The sequence below is a fragment of the Merops nubicus genome, unplaced genomic scaffold, assembly GCF_000691845.1.
Source record: "Merops nubicus isolate BGI_N331 unplaced genomic scaffold, ASM69184v1 scaffold15171, whole genome shotgun sequence".
In the NCBI taxonomy this organism is placed as follows: Eukaryota; Metazoa; Chordata; class Aves; order Coraciiformes; family Meropidae; genus Merops; species Merops nubicus.
Genome location: NW_008587716.1, coordinates 1 through 12,690, shown reverse-complemented (window position 1 = coordinate 12,690; position 12,690 = coordinate 1). Strand labels below are relative to the sequence as shown.

Below are 12,690 nucleotides of genomic sequence, written 5' to 3'. Positions count from 1 at the left end.
TTTGAAGCCTTTTCCTTAAACTCTCTTGAACTTAATACATATTTTAAAGCCAACAGACTGCTGAAGGATTCTTGTACTAACTACAGTGCCTATTCATCAAGCTAACTGTCTTTGGTAATTTGTCCTTCTTTCCACTAAAAAGCAATGACCACACCCCCTCCCAAAAAAAACCACAAACCAACCCAAAATCACCCATGAGCCGTGGTGAAGAGGGATTCTCATTCTTAATTCTGCAGCCATTTTTCTATGTGTGTGTCTATATACACTTATATACGCATACACACACACACTTACTAATCTATGACAAACACCTACGGGCAAACAAGCTGTTGGTCATTGAAACACTTAAATAAAAAATACATTATTGCCCAAATTCACACAAAGAATACCGATGTGCCCTCAAAGAAAATTGATGGTTAATCCGTTCCTTTGGCAGTAGTGGAATTTTAAATGTTGCTGCTGCCCTGAAATAAAACTTCACTCTGCTCTCAAGTCTTATCCACAAAAGGAAAGGGAAACAATAAGGAAAATAAAATCAAGATGAATTACTGAAAAGCAGGCAAGTTAATTTATATATGCTTAGGTACATTGCAAAATTTCAGTCCTTATGAAAATGTTTCCTTCAACTGAACAAGATTAACTTCTTTTGTCCTCTTCTGGTCTGAATTTTCAAGGTTTATTCATATGAATTTGTGGGGAAAAAAGCTTCCAGAATAGGCAACAGGAGGAGAGCCTTCAAAATTGATTGTGGAACTCTGATGAGAATTTAAGAATATATCCCATATCCTAGAAAACCTTAGTTAAACTAAAGTTCAGGTTAAACAGACAGAGCATTAACTTTATTAAAAAGTTTTAGACTATTGTTACTTATACTATATGAAAACTACTGCCCTCCACTCACAAAACCCAGCTCTTTATATGTGGAACATGCAGGAACCCACAATTAAACTTCAACATGAAAAAAAAAAAAAATTGTGAATCTACAGAAACACAGTTAAGGTTGGCCAATAATTTACTATGCCATGCACTTACCTTTGCTTTTTCTTTACCACTCCCTCCTCTTTTTTAAAAATTAGTCTGTCATTAACTAATTTTTAATTGCTAAGCAAACTCCAGAAATCAGTTATATCCAAACAGCTGACCAATTTTAGAACCAGCCTTGTACATACGTAATTTTCTCTGTGGAGTAAAAACAAACTGAATAAAGAACTTAAACATATTTAAATGTAACCCACCATCAGTATGTTAACTTTAGATTTTACCCTGTGAGTACCTTCCAACTACTAGGACTAGAGGCTTGCTTGTACTAAGATTTCAGCTGCGCAATAGAACTTTAAGAACTGGCCTAAATGTAATGTAAACATTTTCTTTTATCTGTTTTATTAATTAAACACTCACAAATTTCATTAAAACTAATTTCAGTTATATAATGTGTGTGTACTTGCTGAAGTTAGATTCAAAAATTCACATTAGGCTGTCAGGTTTTGAGGTTAGCACAAACCCAGTTAGACAAACTCAAATATGATACAAGGGATTAGAATCTCCAGCTAATCCAACCCTTTTACTTCTTATATTTATTTAGAAGAATTTGTCCTTTACAATTTTTGATTCCAGGTCTGTTCAACTGCCAAAATATATCTTTCTGTGCTTTCTAGACACTTAGAAAACAAAACTGGAGTCTCTGGTTCTGTAGAGCCTGACCTGGTGCTAGGAGATTAAGAGCAAGCTATCCTTGGTTTTAACTGCTGCAATCACATTATTAGGCTGTGTCTACGTTTCTCTTGTAAACCAGAAGTAAATCTAGGGCTGTTTAGGGATTTTTTCTATGCTCCACCAAGTTCTCCACTCACTGAAATCATTCTCCCAGGAAAGTGACATTCTCAGTAAGAAACTTGATCTTCCAGGTATCAACTGACCTGGAAAGATCTTTCGGCAGTTCGGTCAGGATAACACTAATAACCCAGCCCACAGGAGAATACTATGTACTGAAGCCTGTGAGAATTTGATGAATGTGGATTGCAAAGAAACTGACGTACCCCAAACATTGTTCAACCAGTAAAGGAAGGAATTCCAAGTGACTACAGAGCCACGCGCTGTCAGGTGGGAAGACTCCTCACCAACTTCCTCAAAAAGTTACAGTTCTGTACTTAGCACAACAAAAATGCTGTCAGCATCTTCTCACCCTAGAACTGAAACTACTCAAATATGTAAAAAATATAATCTGTTATGTTCTTCTTTCATATCCAGGTAGGCGACCACAGCAGAGACAAGTACAGTACCATTAAAACATAAAGGAATCTAAATTCCAGTATATATATGTATATAATATATATATAGTATACTGAGCTGGAAAACAACCACACACAGCATTTTGAAGCAGTCAGAAGAACTTAAATTTGACATATAGTTTACAGCTCTGGAAAAAGGAATTTTGTTTTACTGTAATGGGCATTTTTATTTGAAATATAAGTCACACCTAAATATACACTCATAATCATAAGTCACCTCAAAACTCTATGTATTTAGGAGTTACAGTGACGCACCATTAGTTATTCTAAGCTGCTAAAAGACTACTGGAATGCTGAGTCAGCAGCTCAACCAGTACAAGCTCTATGTTTTATAGTTAAGGTGGCTATATGAGCAATATCCTGTACAAAAAACTCCTGTATAAAACTGCCTATAGAACACACCAGTTTCTAAAAATGAGGCTGTGTTGCACAAATAATTATAGACCTATAAGTAAGAAAACTATTTGATGGCTGAAACACTGAGCTTTGAGGAAAGAAAAATCTTTAAAAATCCATCAAAGCCTCACATATCTAACTTCTACCCTCTCAGCATTGATCAGCAGAACACCCTTTTTGATATGAATGGGATTTTTTTAAAACACATTTATTGCTTTACCTATGTCAGCAGTGCTGGCTTGGTAGTCTCCAGAACCCAAAATTTAGAAGTGTCATAACCTTGAGTATCCTTTTTAGCATGAACATACATATTATTTTCTCTAACACGAAGTTACTTCAGGGAAGACAGTTTTTGCTCTATCCCCACCTTATGGCTAGAAAAAGAATTTTCCTATTACAGCATACATATGTCCGTTTGTGATTTTTTTTTTTTTTTTTCATTTTACTTGTATCACTATAGCCAGAGAATTTTTATATTATTGGTATTATGCAACTTTAGATTTCTTTTTTAGCAGTGATGCACTCTTCCAGGCATAAGCACAATGAAACAATAAATATATGATAGCACCTGTGTTGACTTTCTGAATCAAAATAGATGACTTAATGATCAATCATAACTTAAGATTCAACTAGAACAGTGATTATTTGGGCCTCGAACCACAAAAGTATGCAAGCTCATACATTTCTATTGACTCCTCTAGGAGTTATAAAGTTCCACAGACCTAACCTTCACTGACACACAGTTCTTAGTATTCACATCTTTTAAAAATAGTTTTAAGCCAAATAATGGGGTGATTTATACCACTCAGTAAATATCATACTTACATGCCCTACAAATTAAAACGAAAGTATGCATGAATCTAGTTTTAAAGCTTTCACAACCGTATTCTCTCTCTGCTTATCTTGCAAGCAAAAGGATGTGACCATGAGGTAGAATAGTGTATTCCCCTCACACAAAAACTTACTCAGGCTGGCAACCAGCAGATCCTCTTTCATCAGGCATTCCATACATGAGATGAACCAAAAATAGCAGCAGCACCAACCCACAAGGGAAAACTCTCTTCCCTCATAGTCACCTGCTCATCAATAAACATTTTTCTTCTTTTTTGCCTTAAATACTTGTGATACCACTTAGTGGCCCAGAAATTAACATTAGCCACATGAAAATCAAGGCAAGGGCCTCCAGAAGTTCTTTTGCCCAGTTCTTCTATTTTTTCATTTTGACCTTTCCTTCTTTCATTGATGGTCACACTGAAAGGGTGAGGTAGGATATGAAATGGAAGAATACTGTGAAAGCTGCAGAGAAGTGAAAAAATGGGTAATCTCTTAGTCCACCTTCAATTTTTAGGCCTTCTATCTTGCTTTCTTCAGAAAGTCACAACTGTGTTGTCTGAGCACTTCTCCTTTCCAAGATGTCTTGAATCTTACCTTAAAAACCAGAGGAAATTAAATAGGGAATCAACAGTCTCAATCATTTTTGAATACTAAATTTCTCAATGTTTCATGAAAACAGTTGAGTAAAAGAGACATCTTAATGCACCAGCCTGACCTCTTTCCTCAGTAAACCTTGCCTTTTTCCTCCTAGTAGCAGAGAAACAACACAAGAATTCAAATACGGGAACCCAACTTCTTTAGGCCTTCTACCACAGATCTACTTTAAAAAGACATTTTCTAGAACTACATGCTGTGGTGTTCTGTCATTAAATAGAAATTCAATAACAGAAAATAGATTTTTAATATAACCTCCAAGGTTACAGTAATTAGAGGTGTTCATGGGCACTCAGACAACACTGCTGTAAGTAGTTTTGAGTTTAAAAACCCATTAAGGAGTACTAGGTAGAGACTCTACATATACACAAGGAGTATGTAAGAGCTGCCAAATATGAACATAATTAACTTTATTGTAAATATTCAAGAAGATACTAGAAAAACGCAACAGCATTGTATATTTATGAATGCTTAACCACAATACATTAATCCACCACATTAATCTTCAGTAAGCATTTATTTAAAGTTTGAGAGAATCATGAATAGCCTGCCTCAGCTACTACGAAATATTCACAAAGTACTGACAACCTAGTGACAGGACACAGTCTGACTCAAACTTCTCAGGGCTTACAGAAAAAAGTCTCTCTCCTGTTAAATAAATTAAGGCACCTTCTATAACCATGAATACAGGCCAAACCCAATGTATAAAATATTGTTAAAGTACACTGGTGGCTAGTTTTAACCCTTCCTTGCCTCTCTTCTCCAATGGTAGCTGATCATTCATCCACTAGATGGGAATGAGAATATTTCACTAAGCCCAGAACAGACCTTGCTCCTAGGCAGCTCAAAAAACAAAAAGTTAAAATGGACACCAAAACAACTTCCAAAAGAAGGTGCAGCACTCAAAAGAATTGTACAATGAGGAAAGGTATCTAGTTACACAAGACTATAAGGAAATATTTCAGGGAAAAATTAAGAGAAAACTTTTCTAACAAAGGAAAATCTAGCGTTGCAATAAAATTGTTAAAACACAGAGAGCAATTACCAATAAAATTATAAATACCTCAACAGATCTCCCTTATTTCTGAGAATGTATTTCAGATTATTAAATCCCCAAATCCTCTACACATCTATGCTTTTTTTTTGTGGATTCTAAGGGAGGGAGAAAGGAAAATGTGGAATAAGGAATCTAGTCAACCCTACCAGCAGACTGAACTAAACCCTATGAGCTAAATAGGGCAGAAGTCATCTTTCCTTTCTGCATGCTGTAACAGATGACTTTTCACAGACTGTAGAGAATTTTAAAAAGTATGTGATTGTGGTATAAAAGTTGAAGTTCTGGCATTGCTCCAGTTTCCTTAGACTATAAAAATATTTATAAAAAGCAATTCTTATTTATCGAGTTTCTAGAATATAGTCAATAATGTGTTAAAGAAAATTAGACTACTCAACACATAATGTTTTAAATTCTTTAGTTGCAAGAGCAGCTCACTGTGTATATGAAGGATCAGGCACCACACATTCCACAAAACTGTATTATCAGCTCAAATGGTGAGATTCAACTGTATCTTTATTAAAAGATTTATTAAGCAAAGTGTTCCGTAACTGTTTTAAAATATCGGATTAGGAATAGAGTATGATTTTAATTTAAGAAGATATTTTTATAAAATGTACATTTCCAGACTTCTGACAGGTTAGGATGACATTCAGAAGAGGGGAGGAAGTAGCTTGGCACTCATGGCAACTTATTTCACTACTTGTATAGAAGCTAACTTCAAAAACATCAGCTGTGCCAGATCTTTTCTTTTCCATAATGCACATCTGTCCACATCAACCGAACTGGAGACCACCGACTTTATACCACATCAAGCAACAGGACAGCTTAACAGTTCAGAGAGTGACTCAGAAATACAAAAGTCTGTATTTTTTTCTCCAGAACAACAGAAGTTTTAGCCTACTTTTCAGTCATTTAAAAAATAAGACATTCATAAATAGAACCCAAGATATTTAATAGGCTAGTTTCTACAGCAATTCTACAAGGTTGTTTATCTAGTAAATCTGCTCTGAACTTTTAAACCTGCATTTTTATCGCTACTCTGCTTTAAAAGTTTCACATTTCTAATAACAGATGCCAAATTGTACCTTAAGAGTGACTATGGTATAGGCATTCCTCCATTATTACGGAAGAATTAAGACATATTGAAAGTCTTAAATGACAAGGGACACAAATTTTTATATTATGAATGAAGTGTATGAAAGTATGCATTGCAGGAGTCTTTATTTTTTTTTAAAAGAAACAGCAAGATACTCAGAGTCAGCAGACAGACATCAGTAAAACTAAATACTTCCACAAGTGCAAAAGCTGGCTCACAGGATCACACATTAGTAAGAAAACACAGAAAAACGTGCTTTGAAACTCCAGTGGTCTGTTTTCTAGCCTCTGCTTTTCTTTAAAATAACCTGCAAAAAGAAGAAAGTATATTTATCACTGTTTTTTTCACTAAAATTCAGGCAGCAGTAAGAGATCCAAAACACTAGGCTATTCAGACCAGAATCTCATCTAGCTAAACAATCTGTTCCCAAAAGTAGACTCACCAAGGGTAAAACTCTAGGGGAAAGGTTAGAAATAAAGCAAAAGCATACAGAAAAATGCCATATAAGAAACTTTTTTTTAAATAAGAACTTTCATAACCAATAATTCTGTAAAATAAAAGGCTTATTTTTAAAATGAATGCTAAGAAATTGCAATAGTGCTCTCAAGCCCTCAACAGATTCCTTGAAGCTCTTACCCCATTAGGCCTAGAAAAAAGAAAAAAAATAAAATATAAATTATACAGCTACTCTGCTCAACTTTTGTTTGCAATGCCTTATTTCTTTCTATATCAAGAGTGCACAGGCCCTTGGAAGGACATTTCTTGGAGTTTAAGTTGAAAAATGAACTTCAAAGCCCAAGTGGGACCATTTAAGTGTTAACATTATTAAAATTCAGGCAGTTTTTCCTTTCTTCTCATCTTAAAAAAATGGAGCACAAAAATGTTCAAATAATGTTAAGATTGCAGTTATAAAGAAATTACAAATGCATAAGATTCCAACTGTAACATTCACTTGGCTACCCTACACATCCTGTATATATTTCTGTTACTATAGTAACAGAAAGTATCAAACTAAACATTTCACCAGAGAGGAAAAAAAAATCCAGAAGGTAAACAGAAACCGCAGGACCCAAATATTAGATAACACTGAGGGGTTTTTTTTTCCAATTTACCCACTGCTAGCAGGTGGTTGAACAAATAAATTAAGAAGACTTGAGTTCCTTCATGAAACCTACGTAAAGCAGACAACGTCTAGAGAGTGAAAAGAGCTACAGAATACAAGAGGATTTTAGTCATACTTTGACACTAATTCTTTGCAGAGAAGTTTCCCTTCTTTTGTACGTACACAAAACTTGCTGTTCTCTGCAATGCAGAGGATTCCTCCTCCACAGATAGTCATACAGCAGTTTCTGTGACACTGAACTACCCATGTAGCAACCCACAGTTTAACCATCCCTTAGCTCGTCCCTTGCCGAACACAATGGCACACAAAGGATCTGTTTCGAAGCAGCATCCACACGATGCTGCAGGAATCCACTTCAGACATCTTTCAGACTAAGCAGGCAAGAACTGAAGGTGTTAAGATACCTAAATTTCTCTGAACTATTTCTCACTTGTTCCATAGAGCTTCATTTATCTTACTGAAGACAGTACGCTTCCTTGATACAGTATCACCTGAAATAAAGATCCTCCAACTCTGCAATTTGCTTCTGTTCCCTGGGCTTTCAGCCCATGGATCCTTGCTGAAAGACTACTGTGTAGACTTACCCACATATTGAAACTATGAATTTAAATGTGGAATAATCAAGAAAAATAGGACTATATTTAATAGGGCCAGGAGTTAACTTGATGTCTTCGTAACGGTGAATTATGCCAATGATGGACTAAAGAACTTTACGTTTCGGCAGGTTTTGGATTATAAATAAAAACATATCAAAGCTAACACAGAAAACGTCTATATATGCTGTCATGACACATTTTACATTAAACAAAAAAAGAAAACTATTAAAAATGCTTTATTACCTTTGCTGCAGCTATAATGTGCTCAGTTTTTATTATTTGACTTCTGTTCTCAAAAGCATTTGTTCTGGCTTCTTCTGCTAGCCGATGAAGAAACAGTAAGAAGTTCAAATGCACCTTTAAAAGAGGAAAGGGAAAAAAAAATTAAGGAGTGAAACTTTTTAAGCATAGTTTGGTTTTTTTAAAGGTGCATGGTTTGAGACAGAGGATTTGCATATTAGACTGCTTCCAGATTCCTGAAAGGTGTTCTCAGGAAAATAAAATGCCACCCAGTTCAAGTCCTAATAGATTCCTAAGACACTCCTCAGTGTAAGTTTTGTATGAATAGTATAAATTCAGTATATTTCAATGGTAAAAGTGCTCTAGAAATGATCATAAAGAAAACTGATCTAACAGAAATTGAACCCAATTTTTATTAGTATTTTTTAAATAATAAAATGTAAACATAAATATCAGATCATAAGAAGGAGCCTTTTTGCTTACCAGTAAATACAGTGAGAGTTTAGTGACTACAATGGCCAGACTTTTGATGATCACCAAATGAACCACAGACAAGTTCAAGGACTTCTGCCCTTTTCCAGTGCAAAGGAGCATTGACATTAATTTCTCCAAAACAAGAAATTCTCCAATGTCAGGAGGTTCCATCCATTTCCCAGCTCATCACTTACTTTATAATCTTCTACATGGAAAGAACTGGCAGGGCTATATTCCGTTCAATACAGAATGCTGCTCTGTAGTACAGAAGCAGCAAAAATTTCAGCAGGTGTGGAACTGATCCAAGTGGATTAAAAACTGACAGCCAGAAGCACCCCTGTATAATAAGGGACCTATAATACAAGCCTCTAGCATTATACAGGCATGATGTGAACTATTTTAATAGTCCAACCTGAAAATTGGTAATTGCACCTTCCATAAATGAAACTTTCAAACAGTACGAGCTTTGCTATGTAAAGTGTACAAAAATACTTCTTTTAAACAACAGTTCAGAAAAATAGTTGAAATACATGAAAGTTTAATTTTATATGAATTATGTGACATACTTATTTTGCCATACCTGATCTGCAAAGCCTAGAAAGATGTAACAAGGAAAGTTATGAGTTTTTAGGAAACACTTTGCAGCAGATTCACAGCATGAAGAATCTGTTAGAGGACAGGCATTTCAGTGTTCATATGACAAGCAATTTAGTTTTTTTTTTTTTTATCTCCTGACCTAAATGAAGCCAACATGCAATAGCTAAATGTACATATTTGGCACTGTTTGGAAGAATCTAGTACAGAAAAGGCAGAATGTTCCACAACAGAGCACATATGCTAATAAATATTCCAGATTATTCAAGACACTTGAGAAAGGCTGAGGAAAGGCAGAATGACTGAATAGCATGAATGGGACAGTTACTGACAAGTAACTGAGTGATGCCACATTTGTCTAAAGACACTCTTGGCTATTTATCATTGACCCTCTGCACAAAATTTAAAACCAGTTTTGAACTAGTCATGAAAACCACCTTACATATCAGAATTATTATTTCCCATAAAAGAAAGGTTGTAAAGTTTTAAGAACATATGTACAAACTCGGGACACTGCTTGCAGAGCAATTTCCACACACCTGTTTCAACAGAACTCACGAGCAGTAGGGACAAGCTCCCTAATTTTGTTTTGCTGCCATAACTTCAGAACAGTTCTTTAGACTGATACTTTGCCTTCAGTTTACACTCATTCATCATCCTATGTCAATAACAAAAAAAAAAAAAAAAGGGGGGGGGTCATTCAACGCGATACACTCAAGCTTTTTCTGCAATGTAAATACAATCCTTCTATGCCCTTCTAGCTTAAAACAATCAGCTGGGCTCCTGCTCTTCTTCTATAATTTCAAACTAGAATAAAGTTTGAAGCTTTTTCTTCTCAGACCATGGTGGCAAGGAGGGGTGGGCTGCATATCTGAACTTTAGTACCAGAATCTTTAGCTCTTATTTTCAAAAAGGTAAATAATTGAGTTCTCAGAGCATTGGGAAAACACTATTCCCATCTCTCTGCTCAAAGATATTAACACACTACTTCTAAAAAACAGCTTCTTGAAAAGTTTAATGAAATTTGTTACCTACACTCTGCACTGAGAAAGACGTTAACACTTGGGAAATAAATCTGACAAAGCTTCAAATTTTGAAAAGAGATGTCAAATTTTGAAAAGAATCTGTTGAGCAAAGAAGAAACTCCATTCAGGTACTGTCTAAACTCTTGTATCTTTCAAACTTGTTATTATGATCATCTAAGAAGACATTGGTTTATGAAGCAAAAACAATTGCTGAAGGTCAGGAAAAGGAAACCAATCTGATTATGTCATAAGCCAGGTAGGCAGATGTGCTCTGAACTGGCTAAGTACCACAGTAGACTCAAACATAAAGGAAGATAGCCTAGGAACTGAACTAGCCAGTTATCAGATTTCCCTGCAGAAGACAAAAGCTCTCTGCTCAAAATTTCTGTGGTTTCCTCTTAAGACAGCTACCGTGTAAATTTCTGAAGCATGCAATCTAATAATTCTTACAAGGTTTGTAGGGCTTAAGAGACACTAAAAAAACACTCCTAAAACTTGTTACTTGCCTAACTACAGGACTAGTGTTTTATTAAAAAAAATAATTATAACTCCAGCTGTGTTATTTATTCATAGAATTAAAGAGCTAGAGCTGTTAGCCACATGCCTAGTTGAAGAAAGTCACAGCCAGTCACCACTCCAGCCATTCCTGCTTAAAGGTAAAATAAAAATGCTAAACCTCCTAACATTAAAGGGCATTTGACATCACCAGAAGAGATAATCTAAGATTCCACCACATAATTAAAATTCATTATCTCATCCTTTGTGTTGGAATGAGTATTTGCGTAGCCACGTTTTAAGCTAGATCAGATTGTTGTTGCTCATTAGTTTCAGTCAGTTCACTTCACCGATTGCTCCTGCAGCCCACAGAACTCTAGTGGAGGACAACGAAGAGCGAGGAACCAGTGGCCAAGACTTGGAGGCACATCCCACTTACCCCTTTTCAAACAGCTACACTACCTTGGAGCCAAATTAACATGACCATGGAAACACAGAGCAACTTTTTATAATGACTACAAAAAATGTTATTAGTGATTGTGTAAGTCTGCCTAGCTGACTACTGTGTTCCACTGAGTAAAGCTTTGAGTGTGTCTGAGCATGAGGAGCAGGGAGCCAAGTCCTTAAGTCCATAAAAAAACTCCAAAGATAGCAAATGCAGTAGGAAAAGAACATATTTTTATTAGACCAAATAGAAAAATGCGTTCTGTTTACACTGAAATGTAAATCCAGTCATGTAATTACCATATTCATTCATATTACTTTTTTTTTTTTAGTCGTATATTTACATTTAGCTTCATGTATCTGGATATCAACCTTCAAGATGATGCAAGACAACTTTTACACACATATGAAACATGGACTTACAATTCAAGTCAGGGAGCATACTAGTATACAGTGTGTATTAATGCTCAGAGAATCACACACATTTGAAAACAAAAGGGCATGGCAGTTAAGCAAGCGAAGCCTCCTGAATTCCTTCAAAGAATGCTTTTTTATGCACGGATTTTTTTGTTCTCAGTATGGCAGCTACCACAAGCTCTCATGAAGTCAGGTTTACTTACTGTAGTCAAGTAATTTCTTGGTAAGACAAACCCTTCCTTTGCCACAAATACCTTATTGCAGGTCAAATGGAATTCAGCTTTGTTGGCCACAGATTTCTGAAACTTATGTGGCTGTTATCCCTACATCTTTATGGCAGGTATTTTAAAACCATGAACACCATATTCTCATCAGATTACTAATAAAACTTGTCATTCCTTAGTTCCGGACAGAGATTACTTAGGCCTTTGACAAAAATGCGATCATTCAAGATGTCTTAACAATGTAGCAACTCGCTAATCACAATTCAGTTGATTGATAACTGTGTACCCCAATTGCTCAACACAAACAAACATCTGCATGTTACAGCCACATAATCCAAACTCCTGTTTCTCAGTCCATCTACATCAAACTCTTTGAACAGTAGCGTACATGTAGTGTCACAGTGTTTATGCATCAGCCTACCCCTGAATCCCCAAAATCACTGTCAGAAACTTACAACAAAGCAGCCACCAGCTAAGCAAAAAGCTGTAATCACTACTTATTTTATTAGACTGACCAACCGTCTATCTCCCCACAAACTTTGCCTCCGCTCTGCCTGTACGTCACTGCAGAAACACCATTAGTAGCAACTTGACATTCTACTGTATCCTGCAACTCCAAAGTGTCCCAGTGCGCACAATCCATCGGCCCGTATCTTTCAAGCGATAAAGGCTTTAGAGACTAAACGCCCCTGTGTAGGCACACCTGCCCCACAGCCACCGCAACAGCTGCAGC

General features: G+C 35.9%; 1 protein-coding gene across 1 annotated transcript; it reads right to left on the bottom strand.

The window, feature by feature from the left end:
- Positions 1–6,605: 6,605 nt before the first annotated feature.
- On the bottom strand, positions 6,606–12,600 carry CENPW (centromere protein W). The gene is made up of 4 exons (XM_008949034.1): positions 12,477–12,600; positions 9,339–9,352; positions 8,288–8,401; positions 6,606–6,632 (listed from the first exon to the last, which is right to left on the bottom strand). Exons 1-4 carry the CDS (start codon positions 12,598–12,600, stop codon positions 6,606–6,608), a joined length of 279 nt encoding a protein of 92 aa, XP_008947282.1.
- Positions 12,601–12,690: the final 90 nt, after the last annotated feature.

Coding starts and splice junctions, on each gene's coding strand:
- CENPW (XM_008949034.1), bottom strand. CDS start 12,600: ATGGATTGTGCGCACTGGGACACTTTGGAGTTGCAGGATACAGTAGAA. Junction 6,633..8,287: donor ACATTATAGCTGCAGCAAAG/GTAATAAAGCAT, acceptor TTCTTTTTGCAG/GTTATTTTAAAGAAAAGCAG.